Source organism: Carettochelys insculpta, chromosome 24, assembly GCF_033958435.1.
Source record: "Carettochelys insculpta isolate YL-2023 chromosome 24, ASM3395843v1, whole genome shotgun sequence".
Taxonomy (NCBI): domain Eukaryota; kingdom Metazoa; phylum Chordata; order Testudines; family Carettochelyidae; genus Carettochelys; species Carettochelys insculpta.
In genome coordinates, this window is record NC_134160.1 from 1,197,652 (window position 1) to 1,225,225 (window position 27,574).

General features: G+C 50.9%; 1 protein-coding gene across 1 annotated transcript in view; it reads left to right on the top strand.

Moving 5' to 3' along the window:
* Positions 1-27,574, top strand: part of EPHA10 (EPH receptor A10) — a 101,600-nt gene that overhangs the window by 37,189 nt on the left and 36,837 nt on the right. The window contains exons 4-5 of the mRNA XM_074976546.1: positions 16,531-16,686; positions 18,098-18,439. Coding sequence (XP_074832647.1) covers positions 16,531-16,686; positions 18,098-18,439 — 498 coding nt within the window. The remainder of the gene's footprint in view (positions 1-16,530; positions 16,687-18,097; positions 18,440-27,574) is intronic.

Genomic DNA, 27,574 nt, shown 5'->3' on the forward strand with positions numbered 1-27,574 from the left:
CGGGCATACAGGGTCCAAGTCTCGCTGCCATAAAGGAGGATGCTGAGGATGCAGGCTCTGTAGACTTGCATTTTGGTGTGAGTGTACAGCTTGTTGTTATTTCACACTCCTCTTGCTGAGTCTGGACAGAGTTGTGGCTGCTTTTCCAATCCTCCTATTGAGCTCAGCGTCCAACGACAGGGTGTCAGTGATGCTAGACCCGAGGTAAACGAACTCGTGGACGACCTCTAATGTATAGTTGTCAATGCTGATTGATGGGGATTCAGCAACATCCTGACCGAGTACGTTTGATATTTCAAGAGATTCACAAAATTCTGGCATCTGGACATAGTTTATTTCACTTGTGTTCTTACCATCATTTAATAAGGGCAAAAATATACTGTAGTGTTGTCCTTATTTCAAAGATACTGAGAAGACCTTAGACGTTGAAAAGTATTGTTGAAAAACAGTTCTCTTTTACAGGTATTAGCAAAGAAAAATCCTCCTTTGATTTCCTTCCTACTCCAAAGTAACACAATCTGAAAGATCCATTTTAGCAGCAAGGTACCAAGATAAGCGGAGTTTCAAAGGGAAGTGCATGACTTTTCCTTGAAGAACTGATCCAGAGTTTGTTGTCAGTATTGATTGATCTCTCTTTCGCACTGACTTTTTGTCCCTCTTCTGCAGGCACAGAGATTGTACAAGATTTCCTGTTCTTCCTCGCAGTGGGGCTCCGTACCGGTGGGGCTCACCGTCTGCAAAATATTGATCACTGGTTTTGCAACAAGGCAAGATTGCAAACCCAGCATGTATGGAGAAGGCAGCAGAGCTCCTCTGTTAGACAAAGACAGGTGTCGACTAGGCATTTTCCTTAGCTCAGGAGCTGTGCCACTTGCACTTTACCATTGATTCTAAGTCCAGAAGGGATTATTTTGGCCATCTAGTCCAACCTCCTGTATGGAGGCAGGGGAGAGGAGCCTGTAGAATTTCCCTATCCCTGCTCCCCCTCCACGAGAGCATTCCCACAGTAGGTGCTGCAGCAGCACTTAAAACACATTAAATAACATGCCTATCTGAAATTGCTCTGTAGAGATCGGTATGTCCTTCAATAACTGGACACCCTTGCTGCTGCCTGTCTCTCGTCTGTCTTGCAGATGCCAGGTGTTGATTATTAGGTTATAAGAGGACTGGTGGTGCTCCACGAGAGGTGCTCGGGTTAACAAACAGCAGCTGAGCTTTGGTCTGTGGACCTGGGCAAAGTCTGGACAGGAAATGGGAAGATCATTTTTCCAAGGGGACCTGAGCTTTCCTCTTGAACAGGCAGCGTGGCAGCTGTTCGGTTCTAAAGGCACTCGTCTTCAAAGGTTTGAACCTCATTTTAAAGTCAGACCTGCTGCATTAAGTCATTATTCAACGGCAATAGTTTTAAGGAACAAATACCCAATGACTTTTTTCAGAGATATTGGAGAGGGGCAACTTCAAGTTGGGTAAAATCTATTTAGCTGCCTCAGTGCAAGCTGCACTCATGGGTGAACCCTGGGCAGGTGGTTCCAAGGTGGTGCAGCTCATCAATTTCTAAACAAGAGCTATTCCTTAGCTTAGCCCAGGTCTGGGATTAGGAACTGGGAAGCTAGTGAGATCTGTCAGACTTCGGAATGAGTCTGCACAGAGATAATGACATGAAGGCTTCTGTTCCAGTTTCCCTCCAAGTAAATTTCCAGTAATGATTGCAGATGTGACACATTTGTATCATCTGAGTCTTCATAGTTTCTGCATCCTGCATTCTCTGCTGGCATCTCTCATCCTGGTGTAATTGACGTGTGTAGCCCAGGAGTAAAACACAAGAGAACACAGCCCGAATAAAAAGCACTTGAGCAATCTCTCATCTGAAATTGCGTCTAGCTGAAGAATACCGTTTTTTCCTCTTCCTAGGCGAGGAGTAGAGAGTTCAACAGTTTTGTTCTCATGTGATCAAGAACTCGGGTGATTTGTGTTTTGTGCCACGGGCTGGTATGCTAAGCAGCAGGGTTGTGTTTTGCTGTATTTAAGCTTTTTCTTGCAGTAAACCAGAAAATAAAAGACTTGCAAGGAACGATCGGTCTGCTGTGCACAAATTTGCCCCATCTCTTGCCCTACCTGGGGCAGCTACCTCTGCTGTATGGGATTGTTAATTACTGTCTGTGTGCAAGGACCCAAATCTGTACATTTGCAGGGGTGTAGGTGAGGGAATGGCCCTTTGCATGCTGCCTAGTGGAGTACAAAGCTCCATAGAATCTGCCTGTGTGTGCTGTTTGGGAGAGGCAGGTTTGCTGCAATTGCCCTCAGGATTTCTTCACATGACTGTCAGTGCTGCCAGATTAACCTGATGGCTGTCTTGGCATCAGAGCAGCTGTCTCTCTCTCCAGGCGTGTGCTGCTTATTTTGGTTGCTCTCCTTACTCACCGTAGGAGTGGAGCCTGTGCTAACTGCTGCTGATTTGGAGCTGCCTGGTGAGGCCAGCAGGGTGCCGTCAGGACTCTGTCGGGACCCTCATCTTTCCACCCTGATCACAAATTTGTTCATTCCAAGCCACACACAACCACAGGCTGTGTGCTGGTTAAGCCTCCCTCTGGAGGTTGCTGCCCACAGTGTGAGGCCAGGCTGACTTAAGTGTTCGGAAACAAGTCCAGGGCCTCATGGAAGGAGGGTCCGCAGGAATTTTCTTCCTTGTGGGCAATGAAAGAAACCTCTTCAGACTCTTCTGCTTTCTGCTGCATCCAAGGGTCTGAGCAGGGCTCTCCAGAGGGGTGACTTGTGCTCCTGGCTGCATGCTTTGCAGTCCTTTCAGAGCAGGGGCAAAACCACATTCTGCTTCAATAGCTCTCAGCTTGTCTGGAAGTGCTGGGAGTGGGGTAGGAAGTGGTGTGGCCATTGAAATCAGATTGGTGTGGCTGGGATGAGCCAATGCAGGCTCAGTGGGGATGGGAGTCTGTGTCACAGACCTTACAAAATGAAGACACTAACACCCAGAACCATAGACTGGCCTGCACAATCGCTGATAACGCTGGCGAAAAATTCTGCTCCCACTATTCCAGTTCATTAGCCTGGGCTGCTCTTTGCCTCCCTCTTTTCCTTGATCTCCTCTGTCCTGCAGTGAATTGCTCAACACCTGGTGTGAAAGGAGTCCAACAGTCTGTATTAGCGGGGAGGCTCGATGTGCTAGAGATGAGTGCTTCAGATGAAAGGTGCCGGAACTTGTGAGAGAAGCCAGCAGGCAAACGGCAACAGCATTTTACAGGTCAGCTGTCAAAACTTCCCTGGATGAGTGGGATGTGGCAGCTTGCTGGCATGGACTGCCTTTGTCAGGCACTAGTGCAGCGCGTGGTAGGGGAGAGAACCCGGAATGGTGTGCAGCTTCGGGGAATGACCTGGCACTCACCAGGGCACAGACTGCACTCTGCTTCCAGGCTGTGAATCGGACAGTTTCAGGGCCTCTGGTTGGTTCAGCAGTCCAGGCTGTCCAGCTATTCAGCCTGGCTGAGCTTTGCCAGTTTCAGGGGTCACCTTGGCTCTCTGGTGCCAGTAGATGTGTGTGAGATGGACACACACATGTTCCCTCCCCTGTTGGAAAGAGGGAAATGAGCACCACTGCCCCCTCCGGTAGCTACGGGAAGGAACGAGGTACATGGCCTGCTTCCCCCACGTCTCTCTCTGGGGTTGTCAGGGTCACTCTGCCCCTCTTTGGGTTGGTGCAGGTAGGGCACAATGCTCCTTTGGGACACTGACTCTGGCCCCTTGGGAACACCTCGCTTTGGACTGCAGAGTAGCTGTGGCTGGGAATTAGTTGTCCTGTTTCCTGCAGCAGAGCCAGGTTTGCTGCCTGGTGCATAGCCACCATGCTTCTCACCCCCACTTCTGGAATGAGCTTTAAATGTAACCTATGGATGCGAGACTTAATTACACAAAATCGGCAGCACCTTGGTGCACTATTCCTGGATCTGAAGAGGTGGGTCTGCCCCACGAAAGCTCATCACCTAATGAAGCATTGTGTTAGTCTTTAAAATGTCACATTGTCGCTGGTTTGTTTTGTGCGGCACCATGTCGCCCCAGTGCTGGAGGAGCATAATAAAGCCTCTGCTGTGCTCCCAGGGCAGAGGAGGAACCGTAGTGCTTTGTTCAGGCATTAGTTCCTTGAAGATCTTGGGCTGGTATTCATTGAATGTGAGCTAGAAGAGGGCAGCTTCCCATGGGTGCAGAGCATTGACCACTCCCTAAAGATCAGATTTTTCATGTCTCGGGTGGGGAACCCAAGACTCCTGTGGGATGATGGAGTGCCAAAAATGGGAGGCTTCTCCCTGCCCCGGGTGATCTGTGCATTTTTGAGCAGTGGCAATGGTCTGATACACCTGCCACAGCATTCTGGAGTATTTCACTCATGTTTTAATACTGTAATATTCTGATCCATGTGTGTACGCACACACCCCGCCATGAGGTTTGGGGGTTTTTGACATGCCTACGCTGAACGCTTGTAGCTCTTCCTGGGCGAATGTTGTCTTTTTGTCCTGGTGTGTTAAGAAACACACATCCTCCCTGGTAGTTTGATATGTTGTTTGAAACTTAACCGTGAGCTAAGTTTAGTAATGGCTGTAGATGGATGAGACTGGGAGGCCAGGAATCAGCCTGGTACAGGGAGTTGTCAGTGGTATCTGAAACCCATGTTAAGAGAGAATGGCCAGTTTGTTACAGACCTGTGTACTTAGGGAACCTTTTCTTCTCTGATAGTAGGAAAGGGGCTGGCGTGCAGCTGTAACTAGGCTTTCATGTTACTTTAATCACCCAACAGGACACATGGAAGTAGCTCATGAGTAGACCACACCCAGGGCTTTATACAGGGACCTGCTGTTGCAAAGGGGTACAAGATTATTTTTCACCCTCTGCCCTACGCTGCACTGTGGTGTTGCTGTGCTCTGTTAAGCAGCTGCTGCCTTACACACCAGAGGTGGCTGCATGTTTCAGTGTTGGATGAAGGATTTTGGTATGTGTGAAGTAAGACAGACAATCCATGAAGAGCTGTTTGGTCCTTTGTACTGAGAAGCCACTAACAGTGTATGTCGTGACTGTGCTGTTGTTCAGAGGGAAGGTGTCATTTGCCCAGCTCAGGCGATAAAGTACCTGCTAGCCACAGACTGAAAGGGAATTTTTGAAAACACTCCTGTGGTGGCCTGGCTTGCTCAGAAGGTGAGACCCCTCTGGGCCCAAAGTGCTGCTGGGAGACATGGGATAGAATTGGGTCACACTAAGACAGGTGCAGCCAGGCTCTCTTCTGGGGAAAGGGACTGGTGAAATGGCTGCCCCCATTTTTGTGACTTCTCTCTTGTCATTGACCTTGGCAGTGGAAGAGATGATGCAGTTAATCATTGGCTTGCTCTGGTGGCTTGCTGCTCGCACCCCTCCCTGTCCTGTCTCCCCACATCTTAGAACAAACCCAGTGCTCTTTTTCCGTTCCTGGCTTGTCAGCTGAGAGATGCGAGTGAGCTCTTATGGGACCCCCTCATCTCCTTAGTGGAGCACCAGGGTGGAAGCCCATTAGTATGGCAATGGTTTCTCTGGTGCTGGGAAGATGAAGGGCTGCTTACGTGAATGATCTTTGTCTGTGATGGTCACTGAAAACCCTATTTGACCCAGTCTAGGCAGACCTCCCCAGGAGGAGATACTTCACTGGAGATGTTCATAACCTTAATTACCCCCCACTGCATTTATTTCCTGCAGCAGCTGTGGGAACCCTTCCCTTAACACAATATGGGGCCGCAGCTATGGCATGATACAAACGAGAGGGGAGTGAGGCACCAAGTAGGGTCCTCTGGAGCACTGGGTAAGATCTGTTTGGTGTTTGTGGCTTGGTAGTGGAGCAGCGGTTGCTAAAGGGTATGTGCAGAATTGAAGTGGGGCCCACTGCCCTGGCCCCTGTTTTCTCTGGCCCTTTGGAAGCGCTGGAGGGAAGCGGTTTTGACATCTGGTGTCTGCCCAAAGTCCAGCATGCGCTGAGTGCCACCGCGCTGTCTTGATTAATGCTCACGTACGTGTCTGACAGGTACAACTTGTCAGCAGGGAGACAAGTTCACTTGGCTCAAAAGAGGAGGTGAGAAGAGCAGAGGGGCCAGCTCCCCTCGGGAATTCTCCGAACGTGGGGAGGGGGCTCCTGTTCTCCTCTGTCTGCAGAGCTGGTCCAGGTGGCAGTTGCCCTGGATTTCTATTGCCCCTTCACTCTCACAGTCTTGCCTCACCAGCAGAGGAGATGTCTAAGCCATCTAGTTCCTTGGCCTCCTACCCAGGTGTGGCCAGTGACTGCTGATTGAGAGAGGAGGCTGTCTCTAGGAAGTGCAGGTGGATTGTGCAGGCCAGAATGTGCCGTCTAGACTTGCTTCCCAGGGGTGTTGTGAATGAGGGTTCATCCCACTTGAATCTGTGTGCTGCCCTAACTATGCCCACCCCTCAGTTACCTCTGCATAGTGACGTCAGGCGAGTGTTAATTGGGCGGAGGGTGAGGGCCAGAGCCCTACGTTCAGCCTGGCTCCCTGGCACCCGATGCTGCAGGGCAGACTGGAGTTCTGATGACTACGGAACTTTACAGGCTTTGATGTAGGGAGCCGCGCACAGCTAAATGTTGATTTTAGTTCTACTCCTTGGTAAAGAGCAAACGAATTCCAGCTCACGTTGTTTGTGGCTGTTGGATTAATAGGAGGCAGCGCTCCTCCAGCAGGGACAGTGGTGCTATTGCGCTTCGTAGGAAGAGATGTACGCTTGAAACATCACTTCATCTAGATGGCAGAGCTGACATTTGCAGCGAGTGCTCTTGCCTTAGGGGAAATGATCTAACTGTTTGACTGCCGTGTGACAGGAGCTGGATTTGGCATCAGGACTTTGAAGGTGCTCAGCGCGTGTGATTCATCACGAGGCCACGACGCAGCATCACAGTTATCCTCTGTGAAAGCAGTTTCCTTCCCTTCCAAACCCCCCAACCTAGGCAACTGAAGGGTTCTCAGGAGAAAATGTGTTCATGCGAAGATCTGCCCTGTCCCTCGCCTGCGGAAATGAGGAACTTTCTCTTGCAGGGTGGTGTGTGGCTGTTTGCTACCATTGTGCTTCAAAGGAGATCGAGCAGTTGAGGAGAAAAGGTCTGTCTACAGCCTCTATCAGCCTACCCGGTGGAGTGCTAATTTGTGTGTGATACCTAGAGCTTTGGGAGAGCCCTGGTACGTGAGCAGAAAGTAGAAGGGTCTAGTTTCTGAGCAGCATTTAAGGGGAGTCTAGACCAAGTACCTTCAGTGTTTTCTGTGCAAGGGACCCCCCCCGCCCAAGGGTCAGCTGTGTTCTGCTGACTGCAGATTATCAACAGGCCTCAGAATGAGCCTGCAAACCTCCCCTCTTGCTCTCTCTGTGTGTGTGTGTGGGGGGGGGGAGGGGGGCGGGGGGGATCTGGAATGGGTCAAGCAGGCTAGTGCAGACTGGCTTGCATTCCCTCTCCAGACAAAGGAGGTTGGGCTGGTGGCCCTGTGGCTGGAGGATGTGAGGGGGATTGACGGTTTCAGGTTTAACTTGTTTGTTTAACTTGTTGGCATGTTTGTATCCAGGTACTGTACCGTCATCTCTCCTTTATGGCCTGTGTAGGAGTGTGTGCCATTAAACATCTCCGCACAAAAAATTAACACACACTAAAAGCGTGCAACTTTGTCAAATACGATTTCTGACCAAAAAAACCCAGGAAGTAATTGATTTGAGAAGACTACTGAGCTGTAGTGTTAATTATAAATGATCGTATAGGCGTTTGGGGGGAGAAACTGCAGGGATTATTGATTCATGCTGGCAGGCATACAGCGCTTCCACTAGAGCTATGAATTAAACAACATGGAAAAAGTTCAATAGAGCTAATGCACACTGTGTCCTTCAGGGTTTTTGCCTCTCTGTTCACCCACAACCCCTCCAGACATCTCTCAAGCAAACTTAAGTTGAAACAATGAGAAAAGTGCAGACCTATCAGAACCATTCAAAAGCTCAATGCTTGAGAGAGAGAGATACAAAACAAAGGTAAAAATCCTTTGGAACAGCAGAAGAGCCATTGTTAAGGGAAATGACGAATTCCAGAGGGGGGGAACTCTGGTCTTGCAAAGGCAGCTCTCTAGAAAAACAAACTCGAGTGGATTTATCATAGGAGCTCAAGTGGAAGGTGAAAAGCCAGTGTGGCAATTGCTCTAGCTGTTGTTTTGCTGGTCGGAGGATTGGAACAGGGCCCTAGCTGGTCTGGAAATATTAGGGGAAAAGCAATGTGTTTCCCTCTATGCTATTAAACCCTCTTGATTAAATACACACAAGAGCAAAAAGGGGTGAGAAGGAGGAATAGAAGAAAACGTGTTCAATGAAAACTCAGCTCTGCTGGCCGTAAAGCTTTAACCCTTGGATCAGAACCAGTGTGCATCTGTGGGCAGCTTTTTCCACTGCCATGTGGTGCAACAGACACCCTGGGCTTTGGTTAGAAAAAGTTAGCTGAATTGGAGGGTTTTTCTGTTGCAGACACTAAGAGGCCAAGCAGACTAGGTCTAGCCATAACTTTCTCCCCACCCACTTACCATAGCTTCACAGCAATGTCCTCCTTTACGAAGGAAGCCAGAAAGCAGGCCCTGGCCTCTTTCAGGCCAGGCTCAGGGTATAGTGATACCACCTGCCCATTGAGTGACCTGCAAATGGAAATCCAATGAACTTGAGTGGGATTCCCAGCCACAAAGCCACAACAATGGTATTTGTGTGGGGCCAGTCAAAGCAAAATTCCAGATCTGATTTCTTCAGGGAGCATTTGCAAGTTTCTAGAAGGAGATGTGACTGATGCTCCCTCTAATTGTCAGCTGAGGAAGCTGTGGCAGCTGCATGGAGATTTGGGATGTCACAAATAAGTTGAAAACTGCTTAACTTCTTTTGGGCAGATCCTTCCTGCCTTCCCCATGTTGCTCTCCCTCCAATGGTGGTCTCCTTAGCGGTTCTGTAAAATGTACGTCATGCAGCAGGGGCTGCAAGGAGAGTTGAGTGGGCACACTCCAGGCTGGGGGGTGTGCTGAGAGTTTGCGCAGCACAATCCCTCATTGTTTGATGAGGGCAGAACATAGGGTTCAGCATTTTTGCTGATGGGAGGGTGTGACAAACACCTGACTCCATTTCTCTGTTCTTCACTTTTTGTTCTGGTTTGACCTTGCCATGAAATCGGTGCTCTCCGTTTCCACAGAGACCGTCTCTACTGTTCGAGTGCTGGATTGGCTATTTGCATGCAGGAGGTTCTGAGCCCTGCATGTGGTCTCCACAAACAGTTAGCCTTTTACAAATGGTTTAATGTGTTGCCAGCGCAGTGTTTCCTAAACTGTGTTTTGTGGAATGCTGGTGTTCAGTGAACACCTCGCAAGTGTGCCTCGGGCGTTTGGAAAAAAATTCAGTGTTACAATAAATAACCATTTTACAATGATAACAGTAATGGAAAATACGGAAGCATAACTTTATTTCTACATCTCGCGAGAGCGGTGGTAGTCTGGTGATGAGGCAAGGGTGACTAACATTGTACTAGCCTCCCCCTCCTCTAACCTTCTTCTCCTATCTCTACAGTAGCACAACAACTAGCAACAAAGTATGGCGCACGCGCTGCGCCAGCATGGCGGCTACGCTGTCCGTCAGCTGCTTGATGTCAGCCAACGTGTGTTTGGCATGTGATTTATCTTCATAGGTGTTCCACGTAAACATATACTATTGTATGACGCACTGTGGTCTCAATAATTTTAAGAAACGCTGAGCGTGGGCCTTGCAAAGAAATGGAGCTCCCCTTACAAAGGGCACCACAGGGTGGCTGTATCTGAAAACAGCTGTGTGGAGAAAATGTCCAGAACATCCTCGTTTAGCCCGTGGCTTGGAAAGATACAGGTTGCATTCGGCATGGGGAGTCCCAGATTCTGGCTGGAGGGCACGCAGAGCAGCACAGTGCCCTGGGAGGAGGGTGGTGAGAGGCACTGCTCCCAGTTTCAAGGGAAGAGCTACTGCAGGTTGGAGCTTTATAAACCGAACTTCCCTGCTCTGGCATCCATGGGTTCTCCAGGGCTAGAGCACTATGTGGGGGGGAAGACAAGAGCCCCTGCATGCAGTAACTCCTCCCCTGCCCTTCCAAAGCCCTGCAAAGAGCTTGCTTGTGGCATTGAAGCACAGGGAGGGAGAGGGAGGAGCAGGGATGTTGGGGTGTAGTTGAGGGAAGATACAGGGTGGCTACACAGCCCTGCAGCCCCAGAAGATGGGGGGCTCTAGGAGCACTGTCCCACAGCCAGGGAGCTACACTCCACCGCCACTGCTCTGCCTCTTCCCCCAAGCACCCTGCCCCGCCAACCCGGCCCGACTCTGCCAATTCTGGCCCCTCTGGTGCTGCCAGAGCGGAGCCCCCCAGCCACAGCAGAAGGGTCAGCACTGACCTCCCCATTTGGGACCAGTCCAGTCCCAATGGTGCTGGACTAGGGCAGTATAACCTGCAGCACAAGGTGCTGAAGAAGGTCTTGGCTTTTACAAGCAGAGCCATCATGCAGGTGGGGCAAGGAAATTCAGCTGCTGGGGCAGTAGTGAGTTGTGGTCTTCAGAGTGCTTGTCTTGAAACTCACCAGGAAGGGGAGCCCTCTCCCAGCCCTGCTGCCTGCCAGAGCAATTGCTGAGTTCCCTTCAAGGGTAGGTCCATCTTTTCTCTACAGCAGGGCGCAGGTGCCAAGAGTGGCATGCGAGATGATTTAAATCGGGACCTGAGGCAGGAGCTCAGCCCTACCCCTTCTCTCCCATACAGCTGGGACTTGCTCAAAGCCAGACTGCCTGCAGATTAACAGACCAGCGGATGCTACCAACCACCACCTCCAGGGTGAAGCTCTGAACTGTAATGTATTTGTGAATGAAGCTGTTGTAAATAGGACTGTTAGTGACTTTAAAAAGTAACAGCAGCGCTGAGAAGGTACACAGAGGTCAAAAGGTCAAATTTCAGCACTCGGCCTTGGAAAGGTTGCTGGCCACTGCTCTGCGGCGTCAGCCTCTCCCTTGCAGAGGGACGTGTTGATGAGCAGACCTGTACTGCTGCTGTCAAGATGGAGCAGAAGCCTGTAGACAGGAGTGTGTCCTTGTTTTAGTATCAGCATTAGGCTGAATCCCTGAGCTTGTTTTCAATCTCCCATCTGTGCTCATCCTCTTTATTTGATACTAAGCTGCTGTGTTCACTCAGGGGTCTGGCCCCTTCCTTTGCAAAATGAGAAGCTTGTTTCGGTCAGTCAGGCAAATGCTAATGCTGCAGAGAATGGATTATTGATTTTCACTGGACTCCCCGGCGTTGCAGCTCCCTTTTACTGGCGGTTCATGTGCTCACTTTGTGTGATTAAATACCTTTGCATAATTTAAAAAGCGCTTTGCAGCTGCTGCTTCTGCATTACACAGCACCAGAGAGGGGCTCTGCATGACCCTGGGAGTGGGGAGGTGCGTTGCTCTGCTCCAGCTAGCCAAGCCCCACCAGAGAAGGGTTCTAAGGTTGTAGCTTTATCGCACTGCTGATAAACAATGAAATACAACAGCTGCGACAAGCAAAGGCTGTGGAATGCAGGCAGGATGGGAGGGTTTCTGATCAGGTTCCCCCCCACCCCATGGAAATAGAATCTACTTCCATAACAGACCTTTTATGTACAAGTTGTTCACTCTGGATCCAGCATCAGAATCATGGCCCCTATCATTACTTACACGTGGTGGACTTCTCGTGATTTCGAGCTAGCAATGTCTCCACTTAGAACAGCAGGACAGCAACAGCAAAACTGGCTGTAGATTTTCCCCTGAGTGAAGGGTGGTGGGGAGTTCTTGAAACTTCTGGCTGAGTTACTGGGTGCCACAGGACTACTTGTTTTTGAAGATACAGACTGCCTCGGCTACCTCCCCGATACTAGGTGCCACTAGTACCCCCCAGCCAGTCCTTCCATTCTCTTAGGGAATAGTCCTTCCCCTAGAAGCTGCCTTAGAGCCAATACAATTACCTGCTATGGTGTGTGGCTCTACGCTGGTGTCTGCTCAACAGGACTGTGAGGCAAAGTCTGGACTGTGGGCAGGAGAGCAGGCTGGCTGCTAACAGTAGCTTACCACTGTGCGGTGTGCTGTACTGTTAACCACTAAGCTGTGTGGGCATCTACATGAAGTCCTGCGCCTGCACCTGGTTATTTAACACCACTTAGCCCCAGGTCTTGAGGAGACAGGTGCAGAGCCTTGATGTTCGAGTGCATGGGGGGAGGGTGGCGTTCATACTGCAGGTCTGGAAGCCCCAGTTATGCATGCCACAAATGCCACTGCAAAGCAGTTTTCACTTGCCCAGCCAAAGGATTATCTGGTGTAGCTTTGTGTACACTGGCAATGGCTTCATGTTGCTTGCATTCCAGTCACTGCTTCCTGCTACCGTATTGCAGGGATGAGCTGAAATCCCATCTGTAGGCCTTGTGGGGCTAGGTCAGTCTTTGCTCTGTGGGCCTGGTCTTGCTGTGCAGGAACCAGAGTGGTACTCCTGAGAGCTGGGTTCCAATCCTGGTTCTGCTGCTCTTCCTGTGTGCCCTTCAGTCAGTTCTATAAGCTGTCCTCCTATTCCCCTAACTTTATAACATGGTTAATACTTTCCTACCTTACCAGGAAAGAGAGGGTAAATTAATTGTTTGAGGCTCTTAGTTCCTATAGCATGCTGTGAAATAGTGAGGATGTGACAGTTCTGTTGGGCAGGGGAAGATGAAGACTCAGATGCCCCACCATAATCTGAGCAGTCTTGCCTGGTGCATCTGACTGCATCGTCCCTGCAAGCACTGGCTCGCCTGATAAATAGATCCAGCATGAATGGTAACGTTGCTTTCTTCCTGTGATAGAACCACCTCCTCTCCACCATGTGCAGAAATGCAGCCGCTGTGTATGTAAAAGTGACCCTTCCCATGGGTGCATTGTGCCAGGTTATCCACCTGCCAGCCTACTGCACAAATCAGTGCTGCTGCTTTTGCTACTGTTTTGAGCAAGATGGGAGCGCAAGTACTCTCGCTATCAGTGCAATGAATAAAGACTGCATGGTAAGTGAGTGGTCACTTGCAGAGGTATGTGGGGGAGGCTGTTTGTTACACTTGGCACCACTAGTTTGGTCATAGAATGCTATGTTATTGACTCATTTCCATTCTTCATATTGTGGAAGCGCCTGGAGGCCAAGGAGTGGGGTGCAAACAACAATAAAAACTAACTCCATTATGCAAATCAATGATATGGCCTCATGTGAAATCCTTTGTGCCTCTTTGGTTATCCCCTCTCAGGAAGGATAGTGCAGAATTCAGGTGGAGATCAGAGAAGGGTTCCAAAAATGATCAGGAGGCCTGGAAAAATTCTTCTAGAAAGAGACATCGAAAAGTTTGCAGTAGTTTTCCTTAGAAAGGAGACAAGATTGAACAGGATAAACATCTGGCATAAGTGAGTGGGCTAGAGGAGATTAGGAGGTTTTATTTTCCCTAATGCAACAAGGAGACAGTCGAGGAAATTCATCATCATGATGGCAAAGCCCAGAGAAACATGGCCTCCTTGCAAGTCAAGCACCCGTTTTTTCAGGATCAAATCCTGTAGTGGGGAAATGCCTCGGTTTGAGTTTTTTGCAAGATTTGCTTGAAACCAAGACTGCCAAAAGCATATGGTATTGGACTCTCCTAAACTGACTCCATCTAAGAAAATAAGAGCAGGATTCAAGGCCATTCATATTCCTATTCAGAATCTTAGTTTGGTTGGCAGCTGCAGCCCCTGGTTTGGCATCATCCGGCAGCTCCCTGGCATTCTGGTGCTAGCCAGACTGAAAGGGTGACAAAAAAGGAGAGGACAGCCTGATTGAGTGACCACATTTCTCCTGATTGCTCTGTTTTTGCTTCCAAGAATTCTGAGTGGACCTGGCTGGGTGCAGGAGACTTGGCTTGTGTACCATACAGAAGTAGAGTTGGCAGCAGCCTGGGCACTCTTAGATATTTTTTTTGCATGACTGTAACATCACATTGTGCAAGAATCCGAGTCAATGTGGGCTTTCAGAGACGAGCATATTCACTGTCCTTTTACAAATAGGGAAGCAACCCTTGTTTTAATGTTGAAATCTGCTGCATTGGGCCTCAATACCATCTTGTGCAAAGCTCCTCTGCAGAGAACTGGCAGCAACTCAGTGCAGCGCCTTCAGTGCTGACATTAGGCAATGCTTCAGTTGCTACCAGCAGTTTGAGAGCGGATGGTTCGTACTGCCTGACGAAGAACAGTGGATCGCTCTGCCCGAGTTATAGACCGTTGGGAACATGGCACATTGTCCTTGGAAAAGAGTTGAGCTGGAGTTCTCTCCTGAGTGGAACAGGGCAGGCAGTCTAAGCTGTGACAGCATTTTGTTATTCTTACTGGATGCACTTGGAGAAACTTGCTGGCAAAGTCTGCTCCATTCTTCCCCTTGATGCTTCTGGTTCACTTTGCTGGTATTGGGTAAAGCTCACTTACGGGAGGTCTCATGAACATGTGCTTTGTCTAAATACTGGAAGTCTCTGGCTAATGGTCATGTTTCTCCTCTTCCTGTGGTACCTAGAACTGAGATGGACGTTGCGAGGAACAGGACTTTAAAACAAGTGTGGGGTTGGGGCAATTCCTAAAAGGCTATTTATGTACTAGTGAAAAAACAAATCAACGAACCCACAATTTCCCTGCTCCACTAACATGGTAGATCTCAGCCCTGCCAGCCAGCAAGCCAGACATGTGCCAGACTCCAGGCAGAACAGAGTGGTCTGCAGAACTTTGCTTTTCAGGAAGAGGGAGGATTAGTAAGATGTTTCATGCCCATTTTGATTTGATTTGACTTGACTTGCAGGACCGTATAAGTTCCAGGAAGACTTTGCAGGAGATGAACGTCTGCCTTTCGTTTTGTGTTGTCTGAGCATTCCCTTGTCCTATGAGTAAATTCCATTCCAGGGTCCTATGCATAAATGTCATCCGCAGCTATGCGAATGCAACCACGCGCCTGCTGGGTGTGGGTCACTGTCCCATGTGGTGGTGCTTAGTGCACTTACAGAGAAACAAATGATGCTCCTCTACAGCCTTAACTGAGAGCCAGTTGGCTGTTAGCACAGACTCTGGAGGCTCCTGCACTAAGCTCCAGAGGTCTCAGGACTGAGTCCGCCTGTTGGCGATTACACTATGTCGCTGGTATTTTGTCCAAAGATCACAACTGTAGCTGCCAGTATTGGATCATGGTAAAAATTAATGAACTGGAGTGACCTGGAATAAAGGAATGGGTTCAGCTGTGAACTCCTTATCAATGATAAGATATGGGTGTTTGGGGAACTGTTCAGCCAGGAGGTTAGAAAGTGATTAAGTTTAAATACTCTAGCATCTGATGAAGGGCTGATGTGAGCATAGCAGACAGCAGTGCTTCGTAAATGAGCGGAAGGAGAAGCCAAGCAAAGCACGGTGCCTGAAATTGTGTGCTGCTAATGTGTTCACTTGAATTCCAGCTGAGCCAACCTCATTGCAGCCGGGACTGGCTCAGTGGGAGGTAGCTCCTGCAATAGACAGAGGAGCTACGCAGCAGAGCAAAGGGCCCTGGTTGGATGCCCTGCTCCACAGCTGTGCCAGGAAGCAGGACTGTTCACATCTCTCTGGCTGACTGCTCTATGTCTCATGCATTTGTTTTCAGGATCTTTCTTCCCAAAGGCACAGGTCACATTGAAAGGGGTGTAAAGCTCATGCTCCAAAATATCTCTTAGTCTATAAGGTGCCACAGGACTTCTTGTTTCTGGAGCATCAGCGCCCTTTTCCACTGTCTTCAAATGCTGCTGTGATCTGGTCTGCAGAGCTGGCTCCTGGCGTGTGCTGATGATATTCTCACTCAGCCCTTTACTGCTTTTGGTACAGAAGCAAGCTGGGCCGCACTGGTGTACATTGCTTGCTTGTTTGAACCTCACAGGCACTTTATGGTCATTAGGTTATATATTTGGGTTCTTATCATGCTGTATCAATGACTGTACCTCACCGCCCACCATCCATCTCCTAAGCTGCCAAAGCCACACTCAACTCCTCCTATTTGCCCAGGCTTGCAGCTCTGTGGCCTGATTCTCCTTCACCCAAAGTCCCCTTCCACCACGCTGGCAGTGTGTAAATGCTCGCTGTGACATTGCTGGTTCGTTCTTAGTATCTCTCTCCCTTTCAAACTGTTGCTAAATCCAACTGCTGCATCTGTGTCATCTCTGCAATGTTCCCTGGCCCTCCTGACTCCTGAGCTGTGCATTATTCAGTGTCTGCTGTGACCTCTTCCTTCTCCTTCCCTGTGTGGCCCCCCTCTGCCATTGCTCTCCTCATGCCTTTCCAACCTGCCGGAAACTGGCAGTTGCCCCCAGCCCTCTCCTGGAACCCACGGTGACCCCAAGCAAAGGGCCCTCAGGAACTGGAGGTGGCTGCTCACTAACCTCTGCTTCGTTTGCTTGTGCTGCCATAACTCTGTCTGTCTCTTCACAGCTTGCCCAGCTGGCTTTTATAAGCTTTTGCCCCGACTCCCGCTCTGCTCTCCTTGCCCCGAGCACAGCTTTGCGCATCAAGAAGCCTCCACGTTGTGCACGTGCCAGAAGGACTACTCTCGGTCCCCGTCGGATCCGCCGTCCGCCTCCTGCACCCGTACGTCTCTCTCAAGCCACCTCCTGGATTCAGTGAAGGGAAGGGAAAGGGAGGAGCCAGCCAGGGCTGCTAGATGTGCATGTGCTGCCACTGCATGCCTGCCCCTCCCACCCCAGGTGGCTAGGCCGCCTGCACCCAAGCAGCCCTGCTTGCCCTCGGTAGCTGTACACCAGGGCGTTAGCGTCAGTGGAGTTATTACATGTATTCAGTAGCACCTGCAAAGGCTAGCAGTTTTCCAAACAGACAGGGAAAGCCAGGCCCCGTTGCAGGGAGCTCACAGTCTGGTGGGGCAAGGCCTGAAATCTGAGGCTGTAAAAATGCCAGTGCAGACTGGGCATTACCCCAGGAAAACTAGCGCAGGCATGTTACTAGCATGGTCCAGCTGAGCACACCTTTTAATGAAATGGCATCTAGTTAATTAAATTTGATTTATCAATAGTCTGGTGCAGGGCACTGTAGAATCGCTTCTATAATAAGCAACTTTTGGTTTGACTGACAGCTTTCATGAGTGAGATGTGTCTTTTTCTTGACCTCTCTGCAGAGCCAGATGGCTTGGCTCTAAGCTATTTCACTGTGTGAAACAAGCAAAGCCAGATTTCAAGCTTGGAGCAGTGTGAGTAGCTGTCATGTGTAAAGTGTTGTCAGGTATCAGGCACTAAGGGTAGGTCTGCACTGCAATAAATGGTGTGCCCTTAATCCGGGTTAAACTGGTGAAGGCACTTCATCTCTGCCTTGAACTCAAGGTCGCAGCATGTGCTCAAGCTCACGAGTCCCCTGCAGGCTGCCATATGAGCTGCTAGTGCAAGTTCCAAGACAAGCTGCTGCCTCTTCACGGCTCCCTTGGCCTGAACGTGCTGCTGCATATGAGCTAAGCCGCGTTAAGAACGCACCTTCCTGTGCGGTGCTGAGGTGCACGCAGGCTGCAGGGAGGCTGAGCATGAATCCCATTCTGCATTGCTCACCACTTCCTTTACAATGCTGCTTCCGGTTGGTTCCTGCTAATCTCGCCCATCTACGTGCGGAACATATTTTGTGTGGTCCAAGGCGTGTGCGAATGTGCACCACCACGAGGCACACACAACCTAGCTGTGTGCTCCACTAATCAGCTGGGCAGCACCTGAATTGCTCCCGAGCCGCCGCGTAAGTGCTCAGCTCACAGGGAACACAGTGTGGGCCCTGTCCCGGTGGTATCTGCAGCACGTATTGCATGTGGCTGAGGGTGCAGGACTGCTTGTGCTACTGGGTGGCCTTGAAGATTGTCCTAGAAACAGGCTCTCTCTGTTCCAGCTCGTACTCGCGCTTTCTGCAGCGCCCCCCGAATTCCCAGGGCCTTGTGTTTATACATGTGACAGCCCCCACTGGTCTCGTACCCAGGGCACGCACAGTGAAATGCTAACTCTTCTGCTCGCAGGTCCGCCGTCTGCTCCCAGGAGTCTCGTCTATAGCCTGAAGCAGTCCACGCTGGTTCTGGAGTGGAGCGCACCCGCAGACTTGGGCGGCCGGAATGACGTCACCTACAACCTCCTTTGTGTCCGCTGCTCTGTGGCTCCATGGCGACAGTGTGAGCAATGCGGCAGCAGCGTTGGCTTTGTGCCCCAGCAGACAGGACTGGTGGACAGGACCGTAACCTTGGTGAACTTGCTGCCCCACATTAACTACACCCTTCGCGTGGAGGCTGTCAATGGGGTCTCCGAGTTCAGTTCCTTGTCCAAGCCGCAGTATGCAGAAGTGAACGTCTCCACGAGTCTCCCAGGTACAGGCCACCCCGGCTACACTTGTAGCTTTGCTCTCCTTTTGTTCTGCCCCGTTAGCTTCTGGACTGGCCCAAGAATCCAGAGCAGGTAGTCGGGGATTGGTGTAGAGAGCATCTCCTGCCCTCCTGCACTGAGTGACCCCTGCAGGGAGCAGCCTCTGAGCCTTGCCCCTCAGCAAGCTGCCAGCCTGCTTGCACTGTGCATAAGGTTCCAGTCTAAGCCCCTAGGTGCAAAGCTGACAGCTGCTGGCTTTAGTTCTCCACCCACACTTTCCATGAGAGCCACTGGACTGCTGGCAGGATGGCTGGGCACACAGAGCCAGGAAACATACCGCAAAGAGGGGCAGGGTTCTATAGGAAGAAGGGAAGCCAGCCCTGCCATGCCACTTGAAGGGCTAAGCAAAGCAGAGCCCTCCTTGGGGTTACAGGAAAGGGAAGGTCGACCCTGTGAGACAGCACTAGCACATGCCAGGCTGCCTCCCATGGGCTCCAGCGACCCCCTGATGGGAGCTGCATGGCTGCGTGCAGAGCTGCTGTCGGGCCGGCAGGGCTTGCAGCTGACTTTGGCCTGTGCAGTATTCTAGAGCAGGGCAGTGGAATGCAGGTCGTTGCCCTGGAGTTACCTTTGTGCTCTCCTTGGGAGCCCAAGGCTTTCTGAGCAGTGCGGGGCCCCGGGAGCCTTGGCGTGGAACAGGCCGGTGAGCACTGTGCAGTGGCTGTGACCTTCCCAGCCTTTACCGAAGGGGCACGATTGTGTTCACTGCTAGGCCCACGTGCTCCTCTTGAAGCAAGTGACAAACGCAGGAGCCTGTGGGCCTGGTATGCAAGTGAGTGACCCACAGCTGCTTTTTCTGGACACAGTGCTAGGGCATGAGTTCCTAGGAGCGCCTGGTTGGAGGACTTCTCAGACATGAGACCATCTGCCCCTGGCACTGCCCTGTCTAGAGCTGTGGCTGTTGTAGTCCTTGCAGAGCCTCGGGGTCTGGGCTGCTGCTCGCTGGGAGAACAGCAGTTCCTATACTTTCTGAAAGAACTGCTGCACAGTGAGCACTCGCTGCGGGCACTGGGGGTACAGAGTGCAGGGCTCAGTACTCACCTCACGGTTCCCTGCGTACCCCTCATACTGTCCTGCTCCTGGCTTAGTGCATCTCCTGCCCTGTTACCAGGAAGCCAGAGCTCCTCTTGGGCGCTGATCTGCTGTCATGCACTGGTAGGAACCTGTAAAAGTGGCTGAGCGAGCCGTAGGGACCTCGTGCTTCAGCTCGTCCTGTGGTAGCTTTAGCTGCTCAGAGATGTGAGCCCCAGGTGACACTCATGTACAGCATATGCTCAGCCTGTGGGCTTTCCCCATGTGGCTGTGTGCCCAGGCCTTTCTCCTCCAGCCCACCGGCTGCGTCAGGTGGGTACCACAGCAGCGATAAGGGCTGGGATAAGCTGAGGGATGGGAAGAGACGAAGGCACATCTGTACTGCTTGGGTGGACTGTGATGGCTGGAACGCAGAATACACAAGCTTCCTGTGTTGAGAAAAGCCCAATCTTTAGCAGGGAATATGGCCAGTCATTCCCCTATAGCGTGAGCCCCCAGCTCTCGTGCTGAGCTGTTTCAGAACCACACGACACAGACAGGGAGATTCCGAGATCCCAGGAGCCTGTCAATCCATTGTGGGATTGAGCATCATGAAAGCGTTCTCAGGGAAACAAGTTCCTGCAGCCCAGCCAGTGAAACTGCTGAACAGAGCGATTTAGCGGCTGCCTGTCCCCTGGGAATAGGACAGCATTAGAATTGCTGGCTAGGTTGTAAATGTCCTCCTCCTCCTTAGGGGCTCCCACCTTTAATTTCCTGACTGGAGCAGAATTGAGGAGCCTTTCTGTCTGCATGCTGGGGCCCTTCCCTGGTGCAGAGCCGCTTGTTCCCATTGCTGCAAACTCTGCAAGTCCCTTGCTGTGATTTAGACCACCCCACCACAAGCCTGCCGTGGCTTGACAAGCCCTTGTCTCCCCTGCTGGTGGGGTTGTTTGCACGGCAAAGCCTTCCCTAGCCATAGCTAATGGAGATGGATGATCTCCATGTCTCTGTCCATACGAATGTGCCAACAATTTAATCTTGAGAGATTTGAACGTTGATCTTGTTATGAACAATTTCCCCACCACTTGAGCAAGTGGTTTTGCTCACATTGCTGCTTTTCGGTCATTCCTGTGATTGTTCTGTCAAGGTGCAACGCCATGGACCCACCGTACACGGCCTTCCCCAGAGAGTCCTCTGGTCAGTGGAGAGTCCTAGCTTGGTGGAAAGCTTTTAGCTCTTGATCACATTGACCCTGTTGGTCTGTGTCAGGCCATCTCATGGCGCAATTTGGAAGTGGAGATTGTATGGCCGCATGGGAGCTTGCTGGGAGAGCTCTGCCAGGCGAGGGTGGGAGGAAGGGAAGGTGTGTTGGAGCCGCCCACAGGTCGCTGCGTGACAGCGTCTTGCTGCCGTTGGCTCTCAACCTTCCAGACACATGTTCCCCTTTCAGGAGTCTGATTTGTCACCTCATCGAAAACGACTTGCTTACAAAATCAGACCTAAAATACAAAAGTGTCCCAGTGCACTGTGACTGATACATTTGTGTATTTTCTCATTTTTGCTACAGAATGATAAAATACATCAGTTGCAGCATAGATACTGACTTCCACTCAGTGTATAGTATATGGAGCAGTAGAATTTATAATTTATTATCAGTCGAAAATTTTAGTTTGTGCTGACTTCACCGGTGATTTTTATAGAGCCGGTTGTAAAACTAGCAAGATATCTAGCCAAGCTGATGGAGCCCCTGAAAGACCTCTGCATGCCTCCAGGAGTTTGCCTGTCACTGCTCTGGAGGAGTTCCCATGTAGGTCTCCCACCACTGGGCTGTGGGAAGACGGGTGCTCTCAGTATGTGTATCCTGAACTAGAGAGCTGTTAATAGTAATGTCACGTCTGGTGAGAATAGGACAATGCTAGCACAGTAGCTATCCCTCCTCCTCCGGTGAGAGAGAAACAAAGGGCAGCACAAGAGATGCTCACGCTCCCCAGATGTGCGTATTTAACATGTCCCTTCTCCTTGGTAAGTGGGAATCCTGGGTGGTTTTTGCAAACCGCTGAACAAATTCTCCCCAAAAAAGTAAAATGCAGGCAAAGAATGTGGCATAAATAATCTTGTAAACGATTCCAAATCAATGTCTCTCGTCAAGCCCGCTGAGATTCCGGGTGCAGATGGCAATACAGAATTAGCTAACCAGCTGCGATTCCTGCACCATGCAAGGAAGTTTCCTGAAATGCGTTAATTTTTGCTGCTGAAAGTGGCTGCTGCCTAGGTGGTGAGAACTGGTAGACTCACTGGGTTCTTCTTTTTGTATTTGATCTTTTGGGATTTGTGCTGGGTTTCAGGAGACCCAGTCCCACTGTTGTGATATGCTGTGTAAAACTGATGGTGATAATTAACTTGTGCCTATTAGCCAAGAAGGAAAGAAGGGCACTGACCTCCCCCTGCCAAAGGGGCTTACAAGTCTGATTTGCCTGCAATATTCTTGCAAGACAAAAAAGCCCAGCCTTCCTTAGAGAAAGCTGTGTGTGTGTGTGTGTGTGTGTGTGTGTGTGCACGTGCACGCACGCACGCACGCCCCCTGCTTTGGGAGGATCAGATGGGAAGGGCAGCAAAACTCATTTTGAATGTGCAGTCCAAAACCTGGCCACTGCAGCCACCCTGCCCCGGGCTTCAGCTTTGTTTAACAAGCTGTCACTTGCCATTTTCTATAAGCTTCCATGTTCCTGCAGGAGAGCTGTTCTGTGCTCCCCAGCTAATGCACTACAGAGCACAAGCCCATTCTCTGAACTCAGTGCTGGTGATGTGGGTAGGGCTGCCTTTCGCAGCTGGAGTTCTCTGCAAACATGCATCTTCCCGGCAGCTCCCTTTGTGGGCAGGGATGTACATCCATGATTCCTTCCTGGCCAGTGGAACTGCCCTTAGGGGTGGGAAAGAAAGTGACCAGAGGGACAGCTCCATGTGGCTTGTTCTCTGTTGAATGGCTGAGGCTCCTGCCCCTGCCAGGGGAGAAGCGTTTCTTGCTCAAGGGCTTTTCAGTTACTGAGGGATCCTACCTGTGTGGTGGACTTGGTCACGGTGCAGTAGAAAAGAGCAGTAACTGGGGCTTTGGGACTACAGCTCATTGCTCTGAGCTGTTCCTAAGAATTGCTGAACTGCTGATTTCAGAGCAGTGGAGACATTGGAGAAGTGTGGGGGCTGAGCTGTGGACGGGAGGCTGGTGTGGGTAAGGGAGGGAATAAGCTGGTGCCTTTAAATTCAGCTTTCCCTCTGGCCTCCCCCTGCTTCTCTCTGGGAGTTCTGCCCTCAGCTGGGCTACTTGGGAGCTCTAGAAGCAGGAGGCTTTGCAAGGTGAGGAGCTGACCCTTATGGCTGGGGAGCCTCGGATACAAAAGCAGCAGCGGCAGTGCTGGGGTGCAGCGCTGCTGGGGGAGGCAGTGGTGCAAAGCTTTCCTGAGTCTCCGTTGCTGTGGGGGTGTGAGACCCTTCTCAGTTCCTGGAGTACCTGTGGGAAGCTGAGTATCCCCTGGCCCCTTGTCCTGCCCTTCCCCACTGGAACAGGCCCTGGTAGATCGCACCAGCACATGGGGATGGGTAGTGAGGCCTAGAACATTGGAAAGCTGGCTGAAAGGGACAGAGGCCGAATGCTCAGCTGTCAGCAGGTGCTGGGCCGTGGGGGATGGGAAATCAGCTCCAGCCAAACTCCTTAGACCCCAGCTTAGGCCTGATCTGTCTCCTGGAACATCTGGACAGGAAGCTGACTCCAGCTTCTCTGAGATGGATGGGACAGGCATAGAGGTTGCTGGGTTCCTTGCCCTCGGTGTGGCGGGGGAGCATTGCTCCTCTGGGGTCACTTGCTCGGAGGAGGTTTTGCCTGATGTTTGTTGGCAAGCTGCTGGAGATGGGCTGAGCCAATCGGGTGGACCCTTCAGATACTGTCTCCCCATGGTCCCTGGCTCCCTGGCCATCCAGTTCAGCAGTCGATGCCACTAGCTTCCCTGGGGATGAGGGGACTGTCAAGAGGCTGCAAACCCTGAGCTTTCAGACCAGTTTAGGTTTCAGCCAGCCTGCTTCACAGGGGAAGAGCAGCCAGGCTAGGAACATGGAAAGAAGCAGAGGACCCCATGCATTGTGCATGGTTTCGCCTGCCTGCTGAGTACAGCTGCATGTCTAGGAGGCTTGCAGAGCTACAGCAGGGCTGTTCTTGTTTTGACATTTGCCCTGTGCATCAGGGTTTAGTGGGACTCATCAGAATGGGCAATTGTCCGCTGTGTTCTTGGCTGCTGGAGCTGCTCTGGTTCCCTTCTCTTGATAGCCTAGTGGAGACGTGCTCTGGGGGAGCGGGGACAGGTGGGAAGGGACCTCAGGACAGACTGGAAGATGCAGAAGCAGGGAAGACTTTATGTGTAGCTGGGATGTGGCTAGTTCAGGGGACCCGTTCTGAAGCAGCAAAGCTCTGGCTGCAGATACACAGTCAGAGGAAAACTCAAAAACCAAACAAGGACGTATTTAGCTGCCAGGTCCCAGTGTCTTTAAATATAGCTTTGACTGAAGCTCTTGGCTCTAACCACTTCCTGCCCATTCCCTGCTCACAAGAGGTTTCATTAACTTCTCCATTGTGTTGGTGGGAGCAGGGAGGAGGGATGTAATTTAGTCCACAGGAGATAAAATTAATACTGTGGTTTTTTTTTTTTCTAATATGGCCCAGCATGGGGCTAAGTAAAAATGAGTGAGGAGAGAATGGAGCTGTATACCTGCGGGGGGGCAGTGCATTAACCATGCAAATGTACGCTTCAGGGCAAGGGCCTTACGTTCCCTGCAGGAGCTGGGTCCTGCCTTTCAGATTGGTTGCAAATGAATAGCATGGCCATTGGTGGAATGCCTCTGATTTCTGTGTCTGTGGGATGTGATTAGTGCCCAGTTTGAACTTGGCAGGGAAGACTTTATATGGCCCCACATCGCTGGTGTGCTCCTGACCACTGTGCCTGGAGATGGGGGAAATCTGATAAGCAGATGTCTGGTGGCCTGTTGCACAAGCAAGAGGGCTAGGACACACCGGGGCAGTGTCCTGCAGAAACATCCCTGGCGCTTTCTCCTATCTGTGTGGAGGAGAAGGGGACCATGGCTTTTAGCCTCCCTTCTGAAAGAGCCTCACTGTGAAATGCTGGGAGCCTCATTTCCTGCTGAGATGGCGAGTTCCTAGGGGCATGCGCTGTGCTGTGCCGAGGTTCATTGCCCCAGGCAGATGGTTCCTTAGAATGTGTGAATTCTTTTGCTGGCCTCCCTGACGTTCTCCCCACTCATCTCCAGCCTCCAGCAGGAAAGTGCTGGCATTGCAAAGCCCTCACTCCAGTGCTAGAGCGTGCCCCCTGGAACCTGCCTGCAGGGCTGGCCACACGATCCCCTTTGCCAGGGTCCATTTGGATGTGCCAACAGTGGCAGGAGAGGCAGCTGGGCCATGTTAATGAGGGGAACGCCCTCCTGGATTGAGTAAATCTGAGGTTTGAACTATGATTACACAACTCTATCTTCACCAGCAAATAACGATTCAGAGTGACAGTTATAAACGAGGAAATTCAAATGTCCTCGTTATTACCAGTACAGAGAGAAGTACTGAGTGAGATGCACATTACAGCGCCAGGTCAGCAAGTAAAAGGGAGCAGCTGTTACCTGCTGAAGTCTCAGCAGGCCCTGGCTTCTAGCCAGCTGATGCAGCTGAGGTGTCCGGCCAGAAGCCACATGGGAGTCCCGGCTCCCAGGAGTGCCTCCACATGCCTGCACTGGTAATTGCTGCTAGGTAAGGGGTTTCTGTCCCTGCTGCATTTAACGAGCAGCTTTTGTAAATAAATTAGAACAAATGCTAGAGCTTTGTTTTTACTAAGCCAAGCCTGGCCCCGAGTGCTGGGCCTCCTGGAAAGAGTGCAGTCTCCTGAACAGGTCTGCGAGGAGTGGAAGGGAGCCAGGGCTTCTGTCTCTGCCACAGACTTCCATGGGTGAGTCTCTTCCCCTCTCCGTGCCTCAGTGTCTCCATCTGTGAAATTGGGCAGCATGAGTGTCCCCATCTCCCCAGGTGCCAGTGCCTGCCAGGCCCTCATTTGCTGAGCACTCACGTTCTCCCAGGGATCAGTGTACCCTGCTGCCAGGTTCTAAGTATCTCTTTTCAAATACCTTCTGGAGGGAAAAGTGGGGCTACTTCCGTGACGCAATCCCTGGGCAAGTTACCAGGGCAAGGGATCAGTGCAGAGCCTTTCAGGGATACTCCGCGCTAGAGCTGTGGCTCAGAGTCCATTGAATGTCACAACCTGGAGTTCTCTGCAGCCAATTCACACACCATTAACAGGTGTGAATTAGTGTTCCTGGCTCAAACGTCTGCTGTGCATCCCTGGGGCTCCCTTACGGCTGCTGAATAGAATTGGAGCCCAGGTCCAGTGAGCACAATGCCAGAGTGCTGATTTTGTAAAGCAGTTCCTGAGACAGGAGTGAACAGCTCCCGCCATCACAGGTCCCCGAGCCACCTTTTCTCTGGCACCTCCCTGTGGCTGCTGGGCTCAGTCCAAGTTGAGAGAGCAGCTGCCTTTCCACAGTGCTGCTACCTCTGGCCCTGCTTGTAGCACTCAGTAGCCCTCTTCCCAGCCTGCTTCTGCTGAGGGACCCTCACACTAACTACTTTGGAGTGTGTTCAGTTGCACACTAGATGTGTTTTATTTACCCGTCCGTCCACCAGCACAGTCACTGGCTGCAGATTGCTGTTCCCAGCTGATAAGCGCTGCAGGAAGCCTTGTCCCGATCTGTGTCCTTCCCCTAGCTTCCAGTCATTGGGACTGGTGAATCACATCCAGCCCGTGGGCTGCTTATACTCACCCCTGCCCTGTTCTCTTCTTTCTGAGCCTTTGCTTCCATTCCACAGTGAACACCCAGGAGCACCACAAGAGCTGTGCATATAGCGGGGAGAGCAGACCAAGCCCCAGGACTAGCTGTGTTAGTTCCTTGGTGAATCACTTCTGAATACCTTTTCGGCCTCCCTCCCAATGCCCCTTGGGACTGGATTTGCCCCCAGCAGACAGAAGGCAGGGACACCTCTGGACATCTGCTAGCCACCATAGTTCAGATGTGGTGGTTTCCTCTGCAGATGGCTGCAGTGAGCACACCTATGTTTATGCCTTTTCTGCTTGTTTGTTAATTAAGAGGAGCAAAGCCACACACCATGAGATGGAGTTTATAAAATCCGGCAGAATGGTGAATAATTTAGTGTTTGCTTTTCAAAATAGAGGCAGTCTTCAGGAGTTTAAAATATTAATAAGAAATGCTTTATTCACACCATGAATTACTTTGTAGCTGTGTGATTTTTAATTCCCTTTTAACACATCTGTGGCATTACTTTTTAGCTGGTACGGAGCATCTGGCATGAGCCAAAGAGCGCCTCACAATAGTCTGCCGCAGATAACCAAATTGCAAGGAAAAACCTCTGACTAGCAATGAAGGGGATTTAGTAGCAGCAGCAGTGATTGGGAGCAATGCAAAGGTGGAAGTGTTGAGGTGGCTGTGGTTGGTAGTAAGGACCCCATGACTGCCCAATTCATTGGGAAGGAGAGACCCAGGAGCAGAACTTCTTTGGCTTGATGTGGATCTTTAATTCCAAGCACAGCAGAATCCCCTGGCACCGCACAGAGGCTAGCCTGTCGGGAAAGGAGTTGCCACAACTTGAGAGCTTCAGCTGTCCCACGTGTTTGGTTTCTTAGGTTCCCTTGTGTCTCAGATCTCAGCTGAGCTGTGGGAATGATGAAGCTGACCATGATGTCTGTGAAAGTCTCACCCCATGCCTTTTAATTCTCTGCCTTGTGAAGGCTTCCAACCTCTGCCTGCGTTCACCTGGGGAATTGGTCCTGATCTGCATGGTCTGTCAATATGTCCTGAAACATTCATAACCCTCGTTAGCCTCTTTCTCCATTGCCAGGAGGAATTTGCACAACCCTCTTTACATATGGGTAATTCAATAACCTCAAAAGGTCAGTGCCCAGCACTAGTGTATTTACTGGGGGAATTAATTCTTAAAATGTCAAATAACATTG